Source organism: Dipodomys ordii, unplaced genomic scaffold (genome assembly GCF_000151885.1).
Source record: "Dipodomys ordii isolate 6190 unplaced genomic scaffold, Dord_2.0 Scaffold2, whole genome shotgun sequence".
Classification (NCBI taxonomy): Eukaryota; Metazoa; Chordata; class Mammalia; order Rodentia; family Heteromyidae; genus Dipodomys; species Dipodomys ordii.
The window spans coordinates 21,832,841-21,855,285 of NW_012267218.1; the positions used below are offsets into that span (position 1 = coordinate 21,832,841).

The 22,445-nt window shown below is 45.1% G+C and overlaps 1 protein-coding gene across 1 annotated transcript in view; it reads right to left on the reverse strand.

Moving 5' to 3' along the window:
* Window positions 1-886: 886 nt before the first annotated feature.
* The window catches only part of Ift43 (intraflagellar transport 43), a 75,309-nt gene continuing 53,750 nt past the window's right edge, over window positions 887-22,445 (reverse strand). The window contains exons 4-9 of the mRNA XM_013014188.1: window positions 20,398-20,430; window positions 19,487-19,533; window positions 2,148-2,220; window positions 1,852-1,927; window positions 1,324-1,386; window positions 887-1,164 (exon numbers count right to left, since the gene is read on the reverse strand). Coding sequence (XP_012869642.1) covers window positions 1,045-1,164; window positions 1,324-1,386; window positions 1,852-1,927; window positions 2,148-2,220; window positions 19,487-19,533; window positions 20,398-20,430 — 412 coding nt within the window. The 3' untranslated portion in view covers window positions 887-1,044. The remainder of the gene's footprint in view (window positions 1,165-1,323; window positions 1,387-1,851; window positions 1,928-2,147; window positions 2,221-19,486; window positions 19,534-20,397; window positions 20,431-22,445) is intronic.

Sequence of the window (22,445 nt, forward strand, 5' to 3'; positions counted from 1 at the left end):
GAAGGGCTCTCCAGGCAGGATAAGAGAAGCACTCAGTGCTCCCTGTGGCCCACGAGTGGACTTTTAGCTCTGGCAGCCTGCATGGGCTGAGTCAAAGCAGTGGCAAGAAGAGGCATGCAGGAGAGGTCCCTGTCTTTAGAGAAGTCTTGGAGAAAGCAACAACAACAACAAGAGGCATCTTGTTGTTTGGGTTAGTGGGGCTAATGTTGGAAGAGGTGGTGTTAAAGCAGGGAGCAGTACAGACCAGCCATTGCTTAAGGAAGGGTCAGGAGTCACTGAAAGCAGGGTGAGGAGGAACGGTGGACCCTTATGTGGGGTCAGGTAGACTAGGCCCTCCCAGTGAGAACTGGCATGGGGGGGCACCGAGGGGGGCAAGTAGAGGCAACAAGGAGACTGCTGTCCCAACAGCTGCCAGCCCTGCTGAGAACACCCACAGCTGGCTACCCAGCACATGAGGAAGGTGACAGGGCAGTTCCACTGGCACACCTGCTGGCACGGAGGGCCACAGTCAGAAAAGCATCCTGCTAGCCTTCCCAGGACACCAGCAGGCAACTGTCAACAACCTCTTGCCACTCCGCCTCCAGGTCTTCTCCTCTAGGGAGCTACTGAGGCGTCCTGAGAAGTGACAACTACCAATTGGAGCACCCATCCTCATGCTCTTCAACGATGTGAGAGTTCAGAGCTCCCATCAGATTATTTAAAAGTTACCGTCTTGCCAGGCATGGTAATGCATGCTTGTAATCTCAGTACTCAAGAGAGTTCAAAGCCAGCCTGGGCTACACACCAAAACCCTGTTTCAATCTCACACTACAAAAAAATAAAAATAAAAAAATGCTGTCCTCCTTCACTCATAAAGAGAGTGCTGGAAAGAAATGAAGGAAGTGACCACAGAATAAAGCCATTTATTGCATTTGTATGATCCAATGTGGTCTACTGAAAATACTTTTATTACAAAATATTTCATATAAAAATTCGATGCTGCTGCGAGCTCCTTTGGTTTTAGGCTCTTTGCATTTGCTCAAGTCCAGTGCACAGGTTCCGAGCTCAGGTGTTCTGAGGGGTTACCTCGGGGTCCTCTTCCGTCTCAGGTAGCAGCTCCCACTCACTGAGAAGCTCAGAGGACACCTCCGTGTACAGATGGTCCCAGTCCCAGCCAACGTCATCCTGCCAAGAGCGACAGCTCTAAATAAGACAAAGGAAGTTCTTCTCCCTCAGTTGTAGCCAACTTCCCATCTCACCTAGGCCTCACGGAGGTGCAGGCCAGCTTGGGAGCCTGCTGACTCTAGGAGCAACAAGGTTGGGAGTGGGGAGCTGTTACCGTACCTCTCGCAATTCTTGCTCTGGTGCAAGTACTTTGGTGAGGAGCTTCAGATCGATCTCACCATCCTGTAAATGCACAAATGGCAGGCATAGGGGCCCTGAGGGTGTCACAAGTATCTTTCACAAAGGAGAGGCATTTGTGTGCATTAGAAATCCCCAAACTGAGACCCACAGAAGTGTGTTAATTGAAGCATACAACCATGAGGGGAACCACACAGCCACTGAGGAAGAAGGGAAGGCTACATAGTTCTCCAGGCTGGGCATGCACCAGAGGAAATGGTGACACCATATCCACAGGGGCAGAGGACAACAGGGTGGCCACCAGGCACCATCAGATACCCAGTGTTCATCCAGGGAGCAGGTTCCCAGCACTTGGAATGCCTGGGAATATTGTAGGTCATGTCACCCAGCATGATGCCCAAGGATGCTGCCAACAGAGGTGAATGTGGAGGTGTGTACAGCTGTTGAGGAACTGAAGCTCTCTCCACAGAGGGGACCTAGAGCCACTCCTCCATGTGCTATTCCACTCACCAAGGTCTGAAAGGCTGAGTACTTCATGAGATCATTGTCCAGGTCACGGTAGGTCATCACCCGGTTCACTTGGATGCTGAAGGTAAGAGAGAGTTTGAGAAACAATCACAAGAGCTTCCAGGAAGCACCATCCCCAGACACTGAATGTAAACAAAATGTCCTAACAAAGTGAGAAAAGTGGATGGAGCCATCACCACAAAGCCTGGGATCCACACCTGGTTCTGCAAGGTCCACAATAGATGGTACGTGGATATATCCATTCATTTGTTCTCTGCTTCACACCTAACTTAACGTACCTTGGAGGGGATGCCACCTGCAAAACAAAGTCTTCCTCTTGCACTTCTTCCAGATCTGGGATGATGGGAATATCTGCAACGAGAGGCAGAAACACAGCTATGCAGAGCATGGATGGGGATCTTGCCTGCTTCTCCACTTCCAGTGTGCCTTCCATCTACACCAGTGGTGTAGCTGGGCAGGACCCAAGGGACACTTAGACTCAATATCCTGCCTTCAGGTACCAAATGATGGGCATACTTTAGGGTTAAAGGTGGAGCTTCAAAATAATGGCATTTGCAGGGAAATGGATGGAGCTAGAAGAAATCATGTTAAGCGAGGTAAGCCAAGAGCAAAGAGACAAACAGTACATGCTCTCTCTAAGTGGATGTTAAATAAATGTTATGTGATACGACAAAATTAACAGAACTTAAGAAACAAAGAACTTCCACTCATCTGGTCGAACCACTACTAAATAACCCCATGCAGCTGATCGCATGTATGGTGTATATGTGTATGCAGTTATATGTTATAGACTGTGATAGACAATTTGCTCCAGGAAAGTTAGAATGAGTTTGTGACTTTAAATGAGCATCACTATCCCACAATACTGTGAAATTTGGGAAATTATGTAATCACTTACACACACACACACACACACACGCACACACACACACACACGCACGCACACACAAAGCCCACCAGAAAACTAGAAGTGGCTCAAGTGGTAGAGCATGAGCCTTGAGCTGAATTGCTCAGGGACAGCTCCCAGGCCTAGAGCTCAAGCCCCACGACTGACCAAAAATAAAAAAATAAAAAATAGGGTGATCTTTCATGTGATTGTTCCTAACAAATTTATAAGATTATGTCTTTGTTGCTTTGTATGTCCCTCCCCCATGGTAGAACCCCTGCTTTCACTGTATTTGATGTTGGTATATGTGGAAGGGAAGGGAAAAAACAAATCGTTAAAACGGGGATACAGGTGGACCCATTGCAACAATGAGATGGACAAGTTATGTCGAAAAACTAACTTTACAACTTTGGCTGAGGGGGGGAGTACGGGGTGGGGGGAGGATGGGAAGGGATGGGAAGGGGAAACAAAGGAAGAGGCTACAATGCTTGATAAGAAATGTATACTCATGGGGCTGAGAAGGTGGCTCAGTGGTAGAGTGCTTGCCTTGTATGCATGAGGCCCTGGGTTCGATTCCTCAGCACCACATAAGCAGAAAAAGCTAGAAGTGGTGCTATGGCTCAAGTGGTAGAGTGCTAGCCTTGAGCTGAAGAGCTGAGGGACAGTGCCCAGGCCCAGAGTTCAGGCACCATGACTGGCAAAAAAAAAAGAAATGTACTCATTATCTTGCCCATGTAATTGTAACCCCTCTGTACAGTATTTTCACAATAAAAAATATTTATTAAAAAAAAAACCTTAAAATTAAAAAAAAAAGGTGGAGCTTCAGCAATTCTTTGCTTCAGGCCTTATTCCAAAACCAGCTGCGAGAGAACCTCCTAGCAGGGTTCAGACATCCTTCCTGTGATTTCTCCAGTGATTCTGAGGCTTATGCCAGGTTAGGGGCCCTGAAGTGGACCTCCCTAGAGACATGTAGAGAAGGTAAAGAGAGTCCCAGCATTCAGAGACAGTTACAGGACAGAGGAAAATCTGGGAGGAACTAATGAATGTGCCTGGCATGGTTAGACACACAACTGATGTAAAATCATTGTGAGCAACTACCTACTCACAACCAAGATCTACCCATGCATCAGCTCTAGAAAGCAATAGTCCCAGTCCTGGCCACCACATTTTACCTGCAGCTGAAGGGCATTTTATTTATTTCAATTTGATTGTAAATTTGATTGTAAAGAGGGATTACAATTACAAAAGGAAGATAATGAGTACATTTCTTTTTGAACCGTGTTACCCGCTTCCTCATTTTCTCCTGTTTGCCCTCTCCACTCCCCTTTCCCCCACAGTGTCTAGTGAATGCCAGATGATATGAGCTGGCTCCCCATTGCTGTTTCAGAGGGCAGAGTTTCCATCTGCCAGGCTTACTAGAACACAGTACTGATTCTAACCATCCTATTTTTCTTGCTGTCTCATGGAGTTTTTCCTTCTCTGAACTGTCCAGACACAATCACAGATGCATGCAGAACACCAGGCCAGTTCTTCTATCAGTCTAACTACATTAGGAAATGGGACAGCATAGCACTTCATTACAGTAACTTCCTCAAGTTGCCAAAAATTGGCCATCTTCTCATCGGGACAAACCAAATTCCTGAAATGTTTCCTCTTCTAAGTCAGTATCACTGAGGGGTTGAGCGGTTTTATTTTAATCAATTAAGAGCAGGAAAAAAAATCAATCAGGGGCAAGAAAAAAAATCCAAGTGGGACCAGACAGTTCTAGGATTTCCAAACTAACTGCAAAAACCAAAAGAAGGAAAAGGTCCAGAGAGGAGAGAGTGAAGAAAGCTTCATTTCTAAAAGAGGCCTGGAATCACTCCAAGAACAGCTGGGGAGGCTCCTGCCACTTTCAGCCGATTCATTATTTAGACTCTGCCATTGCTAAGCCAGAGTACATAAACGTCAGTTCTAAGCCTGCTGTCTTTATTATTACTCACAAATGATGTACCTGGAAAGAGACAGAGCAGGCAACGCAGAGGCAGAGACACAAGAAATGAAACAGAAAGAGACAGGCGGAGAAAGATAGCGACAAGGGATGAAAATAAAGTGTTAATAGGAAATAAAGACACACACAACACCCCCAAAATAATGAGCACCATTCAGCAAGTCCTGTATCTAGAAAGAAGCTGTTCAAAGAGTAGCTCCCACTCCCTGACTCCTAAAAACTAGATGTGGAACCCACTAAGATCCCGCTTCTTATGCTAACACCATTGGCTCAGTGATTAGCACTGTGCAAGCTGACAGTGCCGCTTGCTCCTGAGCCCTGGCCAAGTGGGGCTCCAGGCTGGGAGTCAGCACAGCCCCTGCACAGGGACCTGACTGTGCCATGTGCCATCAGCAGTGTGACAGTTTTGGAGTGAGCCAGTTAGCTGCTCACTGTTGGCATTCCTCAGCTATGGAGTCCAGCCTGAGATGAATATTCAGAAGTTGATAAGAAAATGCCCCTCGCTGAGTTTGGGGCTCAGGACGGGGTCTTCCCAAACTCCCCATTCCCTCTACAACTTTAGCATTTGGGTCCTGTCAACTCTGCCCAGCGTCTCCAAGCTCAGAGGAATTGCACTTCTGCCCAATGTCCACTCGTGCTTCCCATGGGCTTCCCTCTTGGTCCCTACCTCCTCCTCCAAATGTGCACAAAGAGTGTGGGGCCGGCCCATCTGTGATGGATCAGAGGTCGGCGCAGGCCTTAGCAAGGGGGCCACTCAGAGTGGCACTGGTGGGGCTGGCCACACAGTGGGATTTCTCTCTAATTGGAAGCCTGGTGCCCAGTAGAACTCAGTGAAATGCCTGCATGGGACAAAGCCAGCAATGACAGCCAGGCCAAGGCAAGCTGGAACATTCCGGTGCAGTGACAGCTTGTGCCGTCGCAGCAGAGGCAGGCCATCCAATTCCCGGCCCCCAGCAGAACAGGTGGCCACAAAGCAGGTTTTGGGCAAACTTCAAAGAACTTCACCATTTTCTAGTTTCTGATTTATAATCACAGACAAGTGCTTGCTTATGTGGACATAATATGTTGTGGGGAGCTGTTTTTCTTTTTCTCTCCATCTTTTTTCCCAACCACACCTCTGTCACAGAAACCATGAACAAACTAAGAAATAAAGCAGATTTCAGAAATCTGCTTCTTCACTAAATTACTTAAAAGGAATGGTCCAGCTCTACTTTGCTTGAGTCAGAGACAGACTTGAGTATGTGGGTTGGTGGCCTAGTCTCACTCAGGTTTTAAAGTTTAACATGCAAAGCTTAAGAGTGCTAACACACATAGTCTTGTTTTGGTACTAGTGAGCAACTAAAACATCTATCCATCCATCCATCCATCCATCCATCCATCCATCGATCCATCCATCCATCTATCTATCTATCTATCTATCTATCTATCTATCTATCTATCTATCTATCTATCTATCTATCTATCTATCTTCATCATCATCATCATAATAATAGTAAGAAGAAGAACCAAGAATCTTGAGCCTGCCCAGTGATGACTGTTTTTCAGAAGAGAATGTGTAAAAGTAGCATAGTTAATAAAGTCAAAGGCTAGGGTAAAGTTTAACATAAAATTTCACCTCCTGCCATGAGACCCAGTCATCTCCTTAGAAGCAATCAGTTAATTTCTTGTGTAGAATTTGCTGAAGAGAGTTTACAAATATCACAGCACATCAGTCCTTTTAGAATGCCTGCAAATCACATTACATACGCACTGTCTGGCACCCTCTACAGATGTGGGGATTTCTTATTTTTTAAAATAATTGTCTAAATAGTATTCTATTGAATGAATGCTCCACAATGCATTTAGTGAAGTCTGGAGACAATCTAATTTAGAATTTGGGACATGGGTGAGGGGTTAGGGAAGGTCTTCCTGAACGAAGGACAGAGCAGCTGCGAGTTGAAGCAAAGGGTAGCATGGGCAAAAGTGTAAAAGTAACTTGCAATCTGGAGATACTCAAAGATCAAAACTTGCTCAAGCAGAAAAGTCTTCAAGACTTCTCCAATTAACCAACAAAATGCCAGATTGAAGGTGTGGTTCAAGTGGTAGCATGAGTAGGAAAGCTGGGTGAAAGGGAGAAGCCCTGAATTCAAGCCCTAGTACTAGTAAGAGAAGGGAGTGCGGGGAAGAGAGGGTGACGGAAGGGAGAGGAAGAGGGGGAGGGCAAGGGGAAGGGGGAGGGGGAGGGGAGGAAAACTCATCTTGATATTAGAACACTAGTGTCTGCACCTAAATGACCCATCAGACAAAGCAAATACCAGATAAAAACCACAGAAATAAATAAATGTAGTTTTGCTGGTAGAATAAAGAAAGAAAGAAAGGATGGGAAGGAGGGATGGAAGGATGAAGGGAGGGAGAAGAAAGTGGTGCCTAAAGAAATATTATAAATGTACAGAATAGCACTAGATCAGTCAGAACTGGCTTCAAAGACGTGAGAAGTGGCTGTTTACCCCGAGATACATCCATCATGGGTAACATTAGCACAGGGGACAAAACCATTAACTACCAAACAAAATCCCAGAAGGGTTCTGTTCCACTCCCAAGGCCTGACATCAAGAACCAAGCTGCCTCTTCTGGTGAGGTGGCCTCACATCTCTTGACACATCCTGCACTAGTCTGCATTTCCATCCAGCTGTCTGCATTTCCGGAACAGAAGCGAGTTTACTAGGTGGACATGAGTGTACCTCCAACACTATGCAGGCTTTTTACTTGGAACAAACACTGAAGTCTTGTGAGAAGGAAGACCCAAAGGACGCTACCTAGCCTGACCTTTGGTCCTACCTGGGCAGTGACATTTCAGGAAGGGAGCCCCTCCACTGTATGTCCCATTAGTTCATATTCTTTTTACTGCCAGCCTACCTTTATTCCCTCCTTTCCTCCCTCAATCCCTCCCTCCCTCCCTCTCTTCCTTCCCTCTTTTCTTCCCCTTTCCCTCTCCTCCGCTCCCATTATCACCTGCAAAGCTGTGGATAGACCCTGGCCCCTGAACATGCTAGGTAAGTGTTTTACATGGAGCAAGGTCCTCAGCTCTTTGCTGGTTTTCTTGGTCAGAGATTTCTGTATGCATCCAGAAAGGCTTTTTATAAAGCTATAAAGTCTCTTCTGTATTCTAGCACATTCTCACTTTGACATCTTACTAAAATGATACAAGTAGTTGGCTTACCTCTACCCTACCAGGCCCCTCGGGATGTTTACTGACATCTGGCCCCTCACCTCATGTACTACTGCTCTCAAGCCCATATGCCTGTTTCCCAAGCTTCTTCTCACCCTGCTTGGCCGCTGCAGGGGATTTACAGGCAGGTAAGGCTCACACCCACCATTCAGAGCCAAGTTCAACTGCCAGTCCACATGAAAACAATCTGGGCATGCTGCTTCAGGACACCCCCAGTAAAAGCAGCCCAGACCAATCCTAATTCTGTGCCCAAAGTCAACACATATTAGTAGAGCTTGCAAGCAAAAGAAAACAACATCCACATTTTTAGGAGATGGCAACTTTAAGCCAGAGATCATTATGATTTTCCTCTGCAGCTGCAAAACTTTGTTTTACTGAATGCTGTTACCTTCTGCATCACGTAGGGGGAATTTTAAACAGGCAAATGGAAGAAGGTCTGATTGAAGATGAAGTTAAGTGAAAGAAATTGGTCTCATTTAGCACATGACAGGATTCATCTGTGTTCCCAAGTCCACTGAGGTGGCATCATGGGCGTTTCATATTCATGAGCTGCTGCGACACTATGTCCCCTCATTTACAAAGAGCCGTGTTCAGCAAATTCTGTCCCTGTGGACACCCCGTGCATTTCATGGTCTTGTCAGAGAGACATCAAACGCTCCAGTAACCAAATACCAGAAAATGGCTTTAATTAGTGGATCTCAATCGTATAAATAATTTTTTTCTAAGTGGAAAAAAATGGAGTTTTTTTTTAAAGGGAAAAGGGGGAAAGCAGTAGGCAACAGGCTTCAAACACTGAAGGAACAAGAGAAAGAGGTCTCGGAGGAGCTCCAGAGTGGTCCCCTGCACTCCCCAAATCAGGGGACAAGGGGCACAAACATGTCTCCAGGTCCTTGGCAGGCTTGCTTTATTAAGACTTGTCCCTTGTGATTTTGGCTGAGCAACCCGGGTCCATGCTGTCCTCGCTACTGGCAGGCGAGAAGAGCTAGGGAACCGTGCTGGTGACCAGAGCACCAGGATTCAAAAACACAGGAGCGAGAAGGACCACAGCCCAGATGTGCAGCCAGTGCGTGCTGCAGGGAGACAGAGGAGGCACCTGCCCTGGGATGTCAGTGTGAGGTGGCTCTTTTTATCTGTGTTCCAGATGTTGAAGTGCCCTGTGTTCCTGCTACACTGATTCTCTGCTAATGCTGCTGGGGAACAGAACAGACCTTGAGAGGAGGAAGGTGAACACTGTTCCTCAGAGCTGCTAGTGCTCAGACAACTCTTTTGGCCAATCCTGGGTGGAGACAAAAGCTTGGCCTGACTGACGCCTGACACAGACCAGGCCTCCCCATGGGTGGTTTCCGGCTGAATCGTCAACAGGGAAGGAAGTGTGCTAAGGAAGCACTGGGCCCCTGGAAGTTTGCACTGTGAATATCTATCCTTAGGCTGTTACCCACAGAGATGTCAGCCATGAATGTAATACCCCAGAGGGAAACTTCCCCCATGAGCCATGCCAGCCACTAACCACTGATCAGGCTAAAGGTGTCAGTATTGAAAAAACAGATGAGTGAATCTTGTAAAAGATTCACAGGCAGCGCTCATGAGAGACAAGCAGGGACCAACAGGGTTGTCCAAGGGGAGGGGAAAAAACCTCAGTTGGCCCAGAGCCTTAAAGTACACAATTATGAGAAGACTTGTCACCTGGCAGAGTGGCCTCTAAAGACCATTATCAGACTGGTGACAAAGGAAATGAAGACATGCTTCCTCCCTCCTCCTTTCACTGCTTCCTGGTGGATTTCTGCAACTTTTGTCTGTAAAGATATATTAAGGACTACATGAGATGAACAATGAGTGGAGCCAGGCACTGAGGCACACCTGTAATCCTAGCTACTCAGGAGGCTGAGATCTGAGGACTCATGGTTCAAAACCAGCCTGGGCAGGAAAGTCTGTGAGACTCTTATCTCCAATTAACCACCAAAAGTCCAGAAGTAGAGCTGTGGCTCAACCGGTAGAGCATTAGCCAAGAGAGTGGGAGAGAGAGAGTGAGTGAATGAGGGAGAGAGAGAGAGCAAGAGAAAGAAAGAGCAAGAGAGAGAGAGCAGACAGAGAGAGGGAGAGAGGAGAGAGAGAGTGAGAGAGAGAGAAAGAGAGAGAGAGAGAGAGAGAGAGAGAGAGAGTGCACGCATGCGCTCAGGAACAGCAACCCCGCCCTGAGTTCAAGTCCCATGACCAGCACATATACACACACATGCACACACACTGAGTGGCTGGAAGGAATGAAGTCTGAAGAAGAGTCCACTCTCTTCAATCCAAGAGAGGATGAGTGCGACAGTATTAATGTGACAGAGAGTGATTTCACAGAGGCACGGTCAAAGTGTGACAGAAACCAGGCAAATCTAATTCTATTTCATCCTCTTCGTGTAACGCAGAGAAAAACAAGACAAACCACTCTGCTTTTATTCTAAATCCTTAGGTTTTGTATCTTTTCCTTATATATATTTATTAAAAAACTGCTCCTTTGATCAGTGGCACCCGTGACACCCCCACATACGGGATGCTTCTGAGAGGCTCCCTCCGCGCAAGGCCACTGCTGGTGACAGCCAGCTGGTTTTGATCACAGCCATTCAGAATCGGATTTTCATAAGATAGATGAGGAGTCTTACTGCTGCTCGCTCTCTTATCAGATGAGAAACGAAGGGGGAGGGGGAGGACGGGTCCTGAGGGAGCAGCGCAACAATCAAGGGCTGCGTGGTTCTTTCTCTGTCCCTCCGCTGCTGCAATTTTCAAAGGAGTTTGCCTCGGGCACTTTTAAATGATGGTGTCTCAATTCTGTAATCATCTTTCAAGAGCTTTCTCTTAAAGGGTCTTTTAGGTAAACCCAGTCCGTCAAGCACACTTATGGACTCAGGAAGCACATTCCCAATGTGTCCTCCTGTGTGTATATGGGCGAGGCCACACACACTCCACACATAGTGAACATCTGTGAAGTTCTAGAAAGCTGAGAAGGAAGAACCACTTGACCATCAGTCCGCTTCTTGCAAGAGTGAGAGAATTTCCCGGTACCTCTTTCCAGATTGCTGCCATCCCTGGTGCTGCTGGTTCAGGTCCACATGCAAGTGTCAGAGGAAAAGACTTCTCTCCAAGTGAGGGCTAGATGATGTCCTACTTCCAGTATCAGATGCATCAACACACCTGTCCCTTCTCATCTCAAGTGAACAATACCTGGCCGTCACCCTTACAACTGAGAACTGAGCCAGCTCTGTGCTCAGTCCCCAGACATCTCAGGCACACAGCCTATTCAAAGCAGCTCTCTTACTTTACCTGTCTTTTTCCATTGTACAGAGCATTGGGCTTTTTCTTTCTGCAGCACCTATCATTTGCAAAAGACATTTCAGCACACTGAGCTGCTCCTTCCAGTCATATAACCTAAGGAGCCTTAGAGCTCCTTGCCTGTAGTTCACCTTGGTGTGGGCCTGCCCACACATGGTAGTCTCAGTTGTTCTCATCCTCAATTTGCCTGTCCTCCCTGAAGGCTAGAACCTACTCACAGCCATTTCTGGACAGCCACACAAGTCTAAATGGGACGAACTTCATCTTCTCAATGAGACCAGAAACCCTGATCTCTAGCCTGATTTGGGGAAAATATAGTTCTTTTTCACCTCTGCAAGGGCTCTCAAGGTTGGCTGATTAGCCGCCAGTCACATTTCTCCAAGAAGACCACAGCATAACAGGACGCTGATGGCATGTTCTCCTTGTATTTCTAAACCTGTTTCAGTTAAAATGCAGGCATGACACGGACTTTCGTTTGCATTCTTCTACTCTGCCCCTTCAGATAAGGGCACGCAAGTAAGCTACTACATGAACAAAGTAAACAGACTCCCTGGGAAAGAGGCTAGTGCCAACCCTTTGGACTGAGATGTTGTGATGGGAATTCTGGGAAGTCTAGAGACTTTAGGACACTGAACTAGGCATAAAGCACTCTCTCCTTGTTCTGCCAGGACTGATCAGGACTCTGGGCTTCTTTTTAGCTGGATCTAAATAGGAGGGTTATGACTGAGTTAACTAAATCTGTTCCAATTGTAACATTGTTTATCAAAACTTCCCCTGGCACTATGCTTTTTGGGGCTAGAATACAGCCAAACCAGTCTCTGCTGTATACTGCTGTTAACTCCAAACATCTCTTCAACTTGCTCCTGGAAATCCTCTCTGTGATAGTGTAGGCTGGCACCTTGGGACTTTGAATCACCTCCAGCAAAATTCTTTGAGGGGTCCGGTCGTGGGGCCTGAACTCTGGGCCTGGGCGCTGTCCCTCAGCTCTTCAGCTTAAGGCCAACGCTCTGCCACTTGAGCCACAGTGCCACTTCCGGCTTTTTTCTTTATGTGGTGCTGAGGAATCGAACCCAGGGCCTCAGGCATGCAAGGCAAGCACTCTACCACTGAGCCACCTTCCCAGCCCCACCTCCAGCAAAATTCTGAGCTATGTAAAAACAAGTAAAGTCAGTCCTGGGAAGTCCATGGCATTATTCTGGTATCATATTCACTCTGGACATCAGCTGTGGCCAATCATAGAGCTCTTTTTTTTTTCTTAGCTTCCAGGAATATAGATGTAACTGCCTACCAAGAAGATCTAAATTCAGATCCCTGGTCTAGAGAGTTTTTTAGTGCAGAAGGTACACCCCATTAAGAGTCAGGAAGCTGTCTTGGACCTGCTCTAACTTGCTGATCTTATACAATGACTTGCTAACTCTGAAGCTGATGCTAGTGGCTTATGACTATAATCCTAGCTACTCAGGAAGTTGAGATCTGAAGATTGTGGTTCAAAGCCTATGAGACTCTTATCTGCAAATAACTACCAAAAAGCCAGAAGTAGAGGTATGGCTCAAGTAGTACAGTGACAGCCATGAAAAAAAGCCAAGCAAGAGTGTAAAGTACTGAGTTCAAGCCCCATTGCCAACACTAAATAAATAAATAAAGACTTGCTAATTCTGTTCCTAAGTTTCCTTATCATCAAGATGAGGAAAGTGATGTCTTTCTGGGCACTAGTGGCTCATGCCTGTAACCCTAACTACTAAGAAGGCTGAGATCTGAGGAATGAGGTTCAAAGTCAACCTGGGTAAGAACATCTATGAGTCTCTTATCTCCAATTAGCCACTCAAAAGTGGAAGTGAAGCTGTGGCTCAAGTTGGTACAGCTTTGATCTTGAGTGAAAAAGCTAAGGGACAGTACCCAGGCCCTGAGTTCAAGCCCGGGGGGGGGGGAATACATACACATACATACTTACACACATGTATACACACACACTCATACATACATACATGAATAAGGTCTCTATGACATCTTTACTCTAGCTGTCCAGAAAAATACATCTAACAAGGTTAAACAACATACACCTCTTTTCTATTTTTTCTTTCTTTTTGGTCAGTTGTGGGGCCTGAACTCTGGGCCTGGGTTCTGTCCCTCAGCTCTTCAGCTCAAGGCTAGTGCCCTACCACTTGAACCACAGTGCCACTCCCGGCTTTTTCTGCTTATGTGGTGCTGAGGAATTGAACCCAGGGCCTCATGCATGCAAGGCAAGCACTCTACTACTGAGCCACCTTCCCAGCCCCAACATACAACTCTTTCTAACAGACTGCTTATAATAGTCTTTCCAAATGTCCCATAGCCACAATCATGGCCTGCAAATAAAGGATCACTCATTTGTATATCATCAGTACCCTAATAAAATTAATTTCCTGCAATGCAACTGATTTACACAGACTCCACTTTTGGCCCACTGCAGCCTAAGCACAGAGTGTATACTATGGCACTACTCACTGAGGCCTTTTACATTGCAGGAGAATTTCCTGTGTCTCTGTACTATCACTTCATTTTTTTCCTCTGCTGAGTCTCAAAGATCCAGGCTGGGAGAGCTACGGACATGGAACTCCAAGGACTTACAAGCCTCCTTAACTTCCCAATATTCGCACCACTACCTGTAACATGTGGTGAGACTCCTAAAGTTGGTTTTCCCCTCTGAAGGATTCAGCATAGCACAAGAATTCACTATGTAAAAGCAATCTCAGTGGGCTTGATCGAGATGAACAGATAACAGGAAGAGAGGACGAGTCAAACCTGAAAAATATGCTTCATTTCATGAGAGCTTTAACACGTGGGCCTCTTGGAATCTCTGTCCAGCTCAGATATTGCTGTGGACAAGACCTCACAGTGAGAGGCTTAGCAGAGCTGAGAAAATGGGCCATGGGTAACTCTAAGAACCAACAGAGGAGAACAAATCTGAAGGGAAAATCTACAGGAACAAAACTACAGCTAGGAGCAAATGAGACAGGCCTTTCAGAGTAGAGGATTGAATCACAGAGACCACATCTGAACCCAGCTCTACCACTTACTAGTGCAAGTATGCAGAAAAGCAGTTCATATCTGCTCAAAAACCCACCTGCTAAATTTTTGGGAATTCTGCATGCAGGTTTGCTGTAGTTTGGAGGTTGAAATGCCAAAGTGTTAAAGGCTTGGATCCCTGGGTGGTGCGACTAGGAGATGGTAGAACGTTAGGAGATGGAGCCTAGCAGGACTTTCGATAATCATGTAAACTGGTCTCTTCCTTTCCCTCTTGCTTCCTGTTTCATGAGGTACAGAGTTTTCTCTGCCTTGTGCTTTTTTGCTATTGCTATTTACCACCCCTCTAGAAATACATAGCAATGGGCTACAACCAATTAACAACCAAAATAGAACTCTGTCTTTACAGAACTCCGTTCATTATCAGGTGATTTGTAATAGTCAGGGAAAAAAACTGACTAAAACCAGACTGTCAAACATACACATCAATCAATGTAAACTTACACACTGCTAAAAACCTGGCCAGGTGGCCAGTGGCTCATACCTGTAATCCTAGCTAGTCAGGAGGCTGAGATCTGAGGGTCAAAGTTCAAAGCTAACCGGGACAAGAAGTCCATGAGACATTTATCTCTAATTTACCACCAAGAAGTCAGAAGTGAAGCTATGGGTCAAGTGGTAGAGTACTAGCTTGAGCAGAAAAACCTCAGGAACAGTGTCCAGGCTCTAAGTTCAAGCCCCAGGGCTGGCGCGCACACACACACACACACAACACACACACACCTCAAAACTCACTACCTCCTGTATGTTACTACATTTGACTGTACCAATGCTCTCACAATAATTTACACCTAATGTAATTCACAGTGGAAATACAATATAGCAATGCGATGCTACCCAATACATCCCATATCTGAGTGGTCAGTGATATCATGTTGGTAGCCTGAAACCAGCCACAGTGGGAGTATTTGCACCACAGTAATTGGCAAACACTACCTATCATGTCTGTTTTTTCCCCTGGAGAGCCAGCGGTTAATTTACCAGCACATCACTGCTTATTAGCCATATGACCTCAGTGAGTTATTTAACTTCACAAAGCTTTCATTTCCACCTCTGTAAGGCGTTGATAATCACTGTCTCCTCAGAATTATTGTGTGGATTAGCTAAAGTACTGCAGGTAAAGCAGTTAGCACAGTGCCTAGCTCACAGCAAACACTTACCAACATTAATGATCAATACCATTTCCTACGGGAATGACTTCTTTTTCCAAGTGCCTACCCAAAATCCTGTAAATAGGACAAGACACAGACAAAAGGGAAGGCAGTTTGATCCTTGGACCAGTGAGTATGCATCCCCCAAGCCCTGCCACAACCCTGGGCATGAACTATGAAGCTGCTGTGCATGAGTCAGAGAAGGGCAGGAAGGCCTTAGTGTCCTAACAACTCTGAACTTAGTTACACAAATTAAGGAGCATTATTTCATAACCCACAAGGGGTAGGTATAAGTAAAATTAGGGAGGTCAAAGAATGAGGCTTAGGAACTACTCAGGAAGTCCTATATACTTCCTGAATGAAGCTTGATGAAGGACAATGGAAGGTACTTACTAAGCACAAATGGGGTAAGGTAGCCAAGTCCCCATTATCCTTGGTTGTAAAGGAAATGCAAATCAAAACAACTCTGAGATACCATCTTACCCCAGTTAGACTGGCCAACATTCTGAATTCAGACAACAAGAGATGCTGGTGGGGATGTAGAAAAAAAGGAACCCTACTGCACTGCTGGTGAGAATGTAAACTAATATAACCACTCTGGAAAGCAGGCTGGAGATAACTAAACACAGACCTTCCCTACCACCCAGCCATACCACTCCTAGGCATCTATCCTGAGCATCTTAACCAAGACACGTCAAGGACACCTGCACATCCATGGTCATTGTTGTACTGTTCACAGTAGCCAAGATTCAGAAACAACCTAGATGCCCCACAATAGATGAATGAATCCAAAAAATGTGGTACTTATATACCGTGGAATTTTACACAGTCATTAGAAAGGATAAAATGAAATTCACGGGGAAATGGAAAAACTAGAACAAATCATGTTGAGCAAGGTAAGCCAAGATCAGCATGTTCTCCCTGATATGAAGAAGTTAGATTGAAAACACAATGGGATATCACCAAGTATACAGGATTCTAGTCACCCATGTACAGTGAGACCAAAAGAGGATAGTCTTAGGAGAAAAGCACCAAGTTGTAATACCCAAGCACCTCTTCCTATGTACATATAATAATATACATATTGAAACAAACTCTAAAGCTAAGGAAACAAAGGACCTTTTCTTAATCTGTCTTTATCATTTTTTTGGATGACAATGTATTCTTTACCTCATATGCGGTATATACACATGCGGGAAGGGCATAGAATCAGTGGAAAATGAGTGAAAATGTGCAGCAGCAGAGCACACTGACTGCACTGGACATTGATGAATGTGAACCATGCAACACATGGGTGGAGATGGGAGGGAGGGAATGAGAGAACGAGGAACAGATGATACTAAGCAAAAGAGAAGTAATGTACTTATACCTGACATATATAAGGTAACTGCTGTATACCACCTCTAAAACAACAATAAAGTAATTTTTTTAAAGTCTCCTTTAATCTTTTCTTGTCTTTTCTTTTTTGTTCCAGTCCTATATCTTGAACTTAGGGTCTGAATGTTGTCCCTGAGTTTTTTTGCTCAAGGCTCAAGGCTAGTGCTCTACCAAGTAAGCCACAGTTCCATTTCTAGCTTTTTTAAATGTTTAATTGGAGATAAGAATCTCACAGACTTTCCTGTCTAGGCTAGCTTCAAATTGCAATTCTAATGTCTCAGCCTCCTGTGTAGCTAGGATTACAAGAGTGAGCCTCCAGAACCCAGCTCTCTTTTATCTTTTTTGAAAGAATTCCTTTCACTTTTTCTTTCTCCTCATTAAAGTTGAAAAGGCTCAGTGGACCTGAGCTGGCCAGTTATAAGTATGGAGGATAGAAGGGTTAAACAAAGTATGAGAAACAGCCTGAAAGAGAGAAAACCTGGAGACAGATATGAACAGAGAATGGGAGAGACACGGGGGTGATGGAGAGATAGCTCTCTAGAGATAGCATATTTCTAATTCCATCAACAGCCCACGTGTCTTCCAGCCTCATTGCTTGGCTGTGTTCAGCCACTTTCACCTATTTTCCCTGTTGACATGGATAGAAAATTGAGCAATTACCCTTAAACTCGGAGCTCTCAGATCATCCAGATTGCTACACTTGCAGAATTAAGTCTCTGATCGCCCCTGGCTAGAAGTGGCTCAACTCAGCTTGTCCTTTAGGAATAAAAACACTTTCTGGTTGGCCAGAAGGATTTATTATTCCTCTGGTTTTGAGTTATTCAGTTCTGTCAAAACTGGACCCCAGGATGTAAAGGGCCACAGCCCTTGTAAAAGGTGGAAGTGAGCCCAATTGCTGAGAGCTGAAAGAGGAGGTCACTATGCCATCCAGCCCTGCACTGCACCAAAAGACAATGGTTAAACAGAAACAGGAAATTGTTTCTGTTTTCAATCTCCTGCTTCCACAGACTACATTGTTTTGTTCCAGTACTGGGGCTTGAACTATGAGTGCTGTCACTGAGCTTTTGTGCTCAAGGTTAGTGCTCTATCATTTGAGTCACATCTCTACTTGTGGCTTTTTGGTGGCTAATTGGAGGTAAAGGGTTTCATGGACTTTCCTGTTTAGGCTGGTTTTTTTTTTTTTGGGTCCGGTGGTGGGGCCTGAACTCTGGGCCTGGGCGCTGTTCCTCAGCTCTTCAGCCCAGGGCTAGCGCTTTACCACTTGAGCCACAGCACCACTTCTGGCTTTTTTCTTTTTGCTTATGTGGTGCTGAGGAATCGAACCCAGGGCCTCATGCATGCAAGGCAAGCGCTCTACCACTGAGCCACCTTCCCAGCCCCTAGGCTGGCTTTTAACTATGATCCTCAGATCTCATCATTCTGAGTAGCGAGGATTACAGGAGTGAGCCACTGTGCCTGGCTGAGACTACTATTTTAAAGTAGCATTGAGGATGAGAATTCAAGGCCTTTCTGGGTAGCTAGGATGACAGGAGTGAGCCACTGGTGCCTGGATGAGAATTCAAGGCCTTATCATTTGAGCCATCTCTAGCCTTTCTGGCTTTTTAGCTTACTTTTAGGGAGAATTACATTTTTGCCCAAGGCCTGCTTGGACCTGGATTCTCCTACCTAAGGCTTCTAATACAGATGGGTCACAGGTGGGTGTCACTACACCTGACTTATTATTTGTTGAGATGGGTAGGGGTGTTTTCACTAATTTTCTGCCTGGACATGGATCACCAAACCATGGTCTTTCCAATCTCTACCTCCCAAATAGCTGGAATTAAGATATAAGCCACTGTGTCTAGCCCTAGAGTCTCTACTTTTTAAATTTTATTATTTTTTTTTTTTACCAGTCCTGGGGCTTTCACTCAGGGCCTGGGCACTGTCCCTGATCTGCTTTTGCTCAAGGCTAGCACTCTATCACTTGAGCCACAGCACCACTTCTAGCCTTTTCTACATATGTGGTACTAAGGAATCAAACCCAGGGCTTCATACATGCTAGGCAAGCACTTTACCACTAAGCCACCTTCCCCACCCCTTAAATTTTATTGTTAAGTTGTATAAATAGATTGTAATTTCATAGGTAAGGTTATGAGCACAATGCATCTTGATCAAGGTCAACCCTTTCTTCATTCTCTCCTATTCTTGGTCTTCCCAGGTTCATGCGTCAATGCATTTTTATTTTGTTTGAAAAACAACCCAAACCTGTGACTCTACTAAGGGAACAAGTAGGTTTCCTTACAGGCATTTTCAAAGCTGAGTATGAGGGAGTCATGCTGGGAGGCCCCTGCCTACTGGACATTCTGAGTTCAAAGAAGCAGCCTTTACTAGCCAACCAAGTAATTCTCTGAGCAAAGTTAATTCTAGAAATGAGTTCTACAATATATAACATATGATTCATACTGCATAATGCATTCTAAACATTCATATACAGTGAAAATGGGGTAAGTCATGTGTGAAGGGTGACATATGGCGAGACCACTGCAAATGTTGAGTTGGGCTACAGAAAATGATACCTTAGCTGTAGCTCATGGAATCTTCAGGAGGCTCAGAGGCCTCTGGAAGACCTCTGGACTAACTCTAGGGCATCTTACCTCCTCCATCATCTGATCCGTACAGGCTCTTCTGTCTGAGGCGACGACTGACCCCAAAAAAGAAAAAAAGGAGGGAAAAAAATGAGTTTCAAACCCAGAAAGAAGAGCCTCCGTTTTTACCGTACCCATTCTTTTCCCAAGATAAAAATGTTTCTTGACCTCTCTTCCTCTATGCTCTTGGTCAAATCTAATTTGATAAATGAGTTTACCATGGTGCCTGCCCTGGCATTCAACAAACCATTCTACGGGGAATCATCACACAGACTATGACAAAAATACTCCTCCTGCTCCTGGAGGTAGAAGACTGGGTGGCCCTGCCTTTACTACCACCTGAACCTATAAGCCTTCTTTCCCTTTATTTTTTTTTGATATAAATCTTAGGTGAAGGCCTGGCATGCTCTGGAAATCTGTATTATTATAGCAGAAAAAACAAATCATTACCTCAATACCTGGATGTACCATTTTAAAAGCTACATGGTGGGGCTGGGAAGATGGCTCAGTGGTAGAGTGCTTTGCCTAGCATGCATGAGGTCCTGGGTTCAATTCCTCAGCACCACATAAGCAGAAAAAAGCTAAAAGTGGTGCTGTGGCTCAAGAAGTAGGGCACTAACCTTGAGCTGAAGAGCTGAGGGACAGTGCCCAGGCCCAGAGTTCAGGCCCCATGTCAAAAGACAACAACAACAACAAAAAAAAACCCTACATGGTGAGAATATGACACAGACATTGATGCCAGAGTCCAGACCTTCAGTTTAGGAGCATTACCCAAGCTCTGGCTTCACTATGCATAATTCTAGCGCCAAATTATACTTATTCTTTAATACTGTGTTCAACTAGGCTGAAGAGAATGACCACCAAGACTGAAATAGCTGAGCAAGGTCACCAAAGGATAGTTAAGATCACTGGAAACATACTCTTCTATCTCTTCCGGAGCTTTCTTGACCAATCTGAAAAAAAAGAAAAGAAGGTGAAGTTTATGAGAACTTATGAGTGTCATGTATCACGGTAGGATCTTGAGGAATGAGAACTGTGGGGGTAAACTATAACATACCAAGGGCTTGATTTGCCTGAATCCCTCCTTACGGACCCATAACCAGAACAAATGAACTAGAGACACAGTAGAGCCTGCTTACAACTTTATATCAGTGTAACCCCAAATTAAATCGTTGAGTTTCAGTGCAGATTTAGCATGAAACTTGAAATTCAAGTAGATATCATGAATGGGACCATTAGCAGAATATTTTCTTATAGCAGAGGCTCTGGGTCTTATTTTGTGCTGTTAGTTATCAGCACATATAGCTTCCCAGGAGCAAAAGAGGAGGCGCTGGCCATGTGGTTTAGGCTGCAGTCTCAGCCAGTGCTCTTCTGTCTCATCTGCATGAAGGACCACAGACCACATGGCCAGCACTGGGTAAAGGATGAGCCTAAGACATTCTATGAGAACCAGGATGCTGGGCTTGCAGTAATTGATTTCTGAATCAGCTGATATGAAGAAGAGGCAGACAATGACTATGTACTTTTATGTCACAGTTACTGTCAGCATCCTCATGATCATTATCATCACCATCATCATCACTACTATTTGAGATGTTGAGGATTAAACCCAGGCCCTCACCCATGCTAGGCAGGGTACTCTACCACTGAACCACACCCTCAGTACAGAATGATATATTTTAAACAAATTCCCAGGCAATTCTAATCTATGAAGGTCACTACTGACATTTTGAAAAGTACTGATGGAAAGTCTAAATAAGACTGGCAATTGTTGATTGCGGTTAGTTGGGTTTGGGGGTACATGGTGTTTATATTTCTTTTTCTTTTTTTTTTTTTTGTGTGTGTATCTGTTGTGGTGCCTGAACTCTGGGCCTGGGTACTCTTCACCTCAAGGCTAGTGTTCTACCACTTGAGTCATAGCACCACTTCCAGCTTTTTCTGCTTTATGTGGTGCTGAGGAATTGAACCCAGGGACACATGCATGCAAGGAAAGCACTCTACCACTGAGCCACCTTCCCAGCCCAGTGATTACATTTCTTTATGTCTAAAAATTCCCACAATAAGGGAGTTATTATTACAGTTGTTGTTGAAATCTACCACCATGACAGGCAGAGGTAAAGGGTGGTGTCAATGTCATATGGCCTAGCAGTAGGGTGCTCTCCAAGGCCCTTGACAATGGCCTTACCAATAAGAGCTGCAGTGGAGCCAGCCACTGATTTCTACAAGATATAAGTTATGCCCTACAAGAGTCTAACCATACATTAATTGTCCATCGGTTAAAATAATTTTAAACATTTGAAATTATAAATAGAATACTTTTCAGTAATTTAGTGATGTCCCATTCTGATGCCTGTTCTACGTCCAAGGACTATGAATGCAGACTGACTACTGAGGCCGTGTCTGGGTAGGAGGATGATGGTAGGCCCTTTGTCTTATTTCCTCTCATGCCCAGGGATCACTGTATCTAACTGTCCTTGTCAGTATGTAATTCTACAAACCCACTGTTCAAATGACTCAACCAATATGTCACCATGGGCAGCAGTGCCTGGATAAAAATGGGCAAGAGAAGAACAAGACCAAAGAGTCTGGGCAGACCAGACCAGACCAATGCCCTCATTGTATACCAAAATATATCCCTGCTAGCATGTAGTCACTCCTTTCCTGAGCAATATGGTTCTGTCTGAAGGAAAGAATGATAGTGTTATTTGGAGGGGAGAGCAAATTGTTATTTATCAACTTGATACCCAAATGGGGCAAGTTTAATATTCTGATTAATTGCTGCACAGCCCCTATTCTTTTCTCTCCTCTTAGTGAGAACTCAAGAACTTCGGTTACCATCCACCAGAGGAAAGAGAGAGAACAAAATGGCAGCCCTAAGCAAGGCAGCAGGATGCCCTCAGGTGGCGTGCTTGTGCGGGCGCTCTTTCTTGAGTTCATTCTTGCATTCCCACCCTCTACCCTCTCAGAA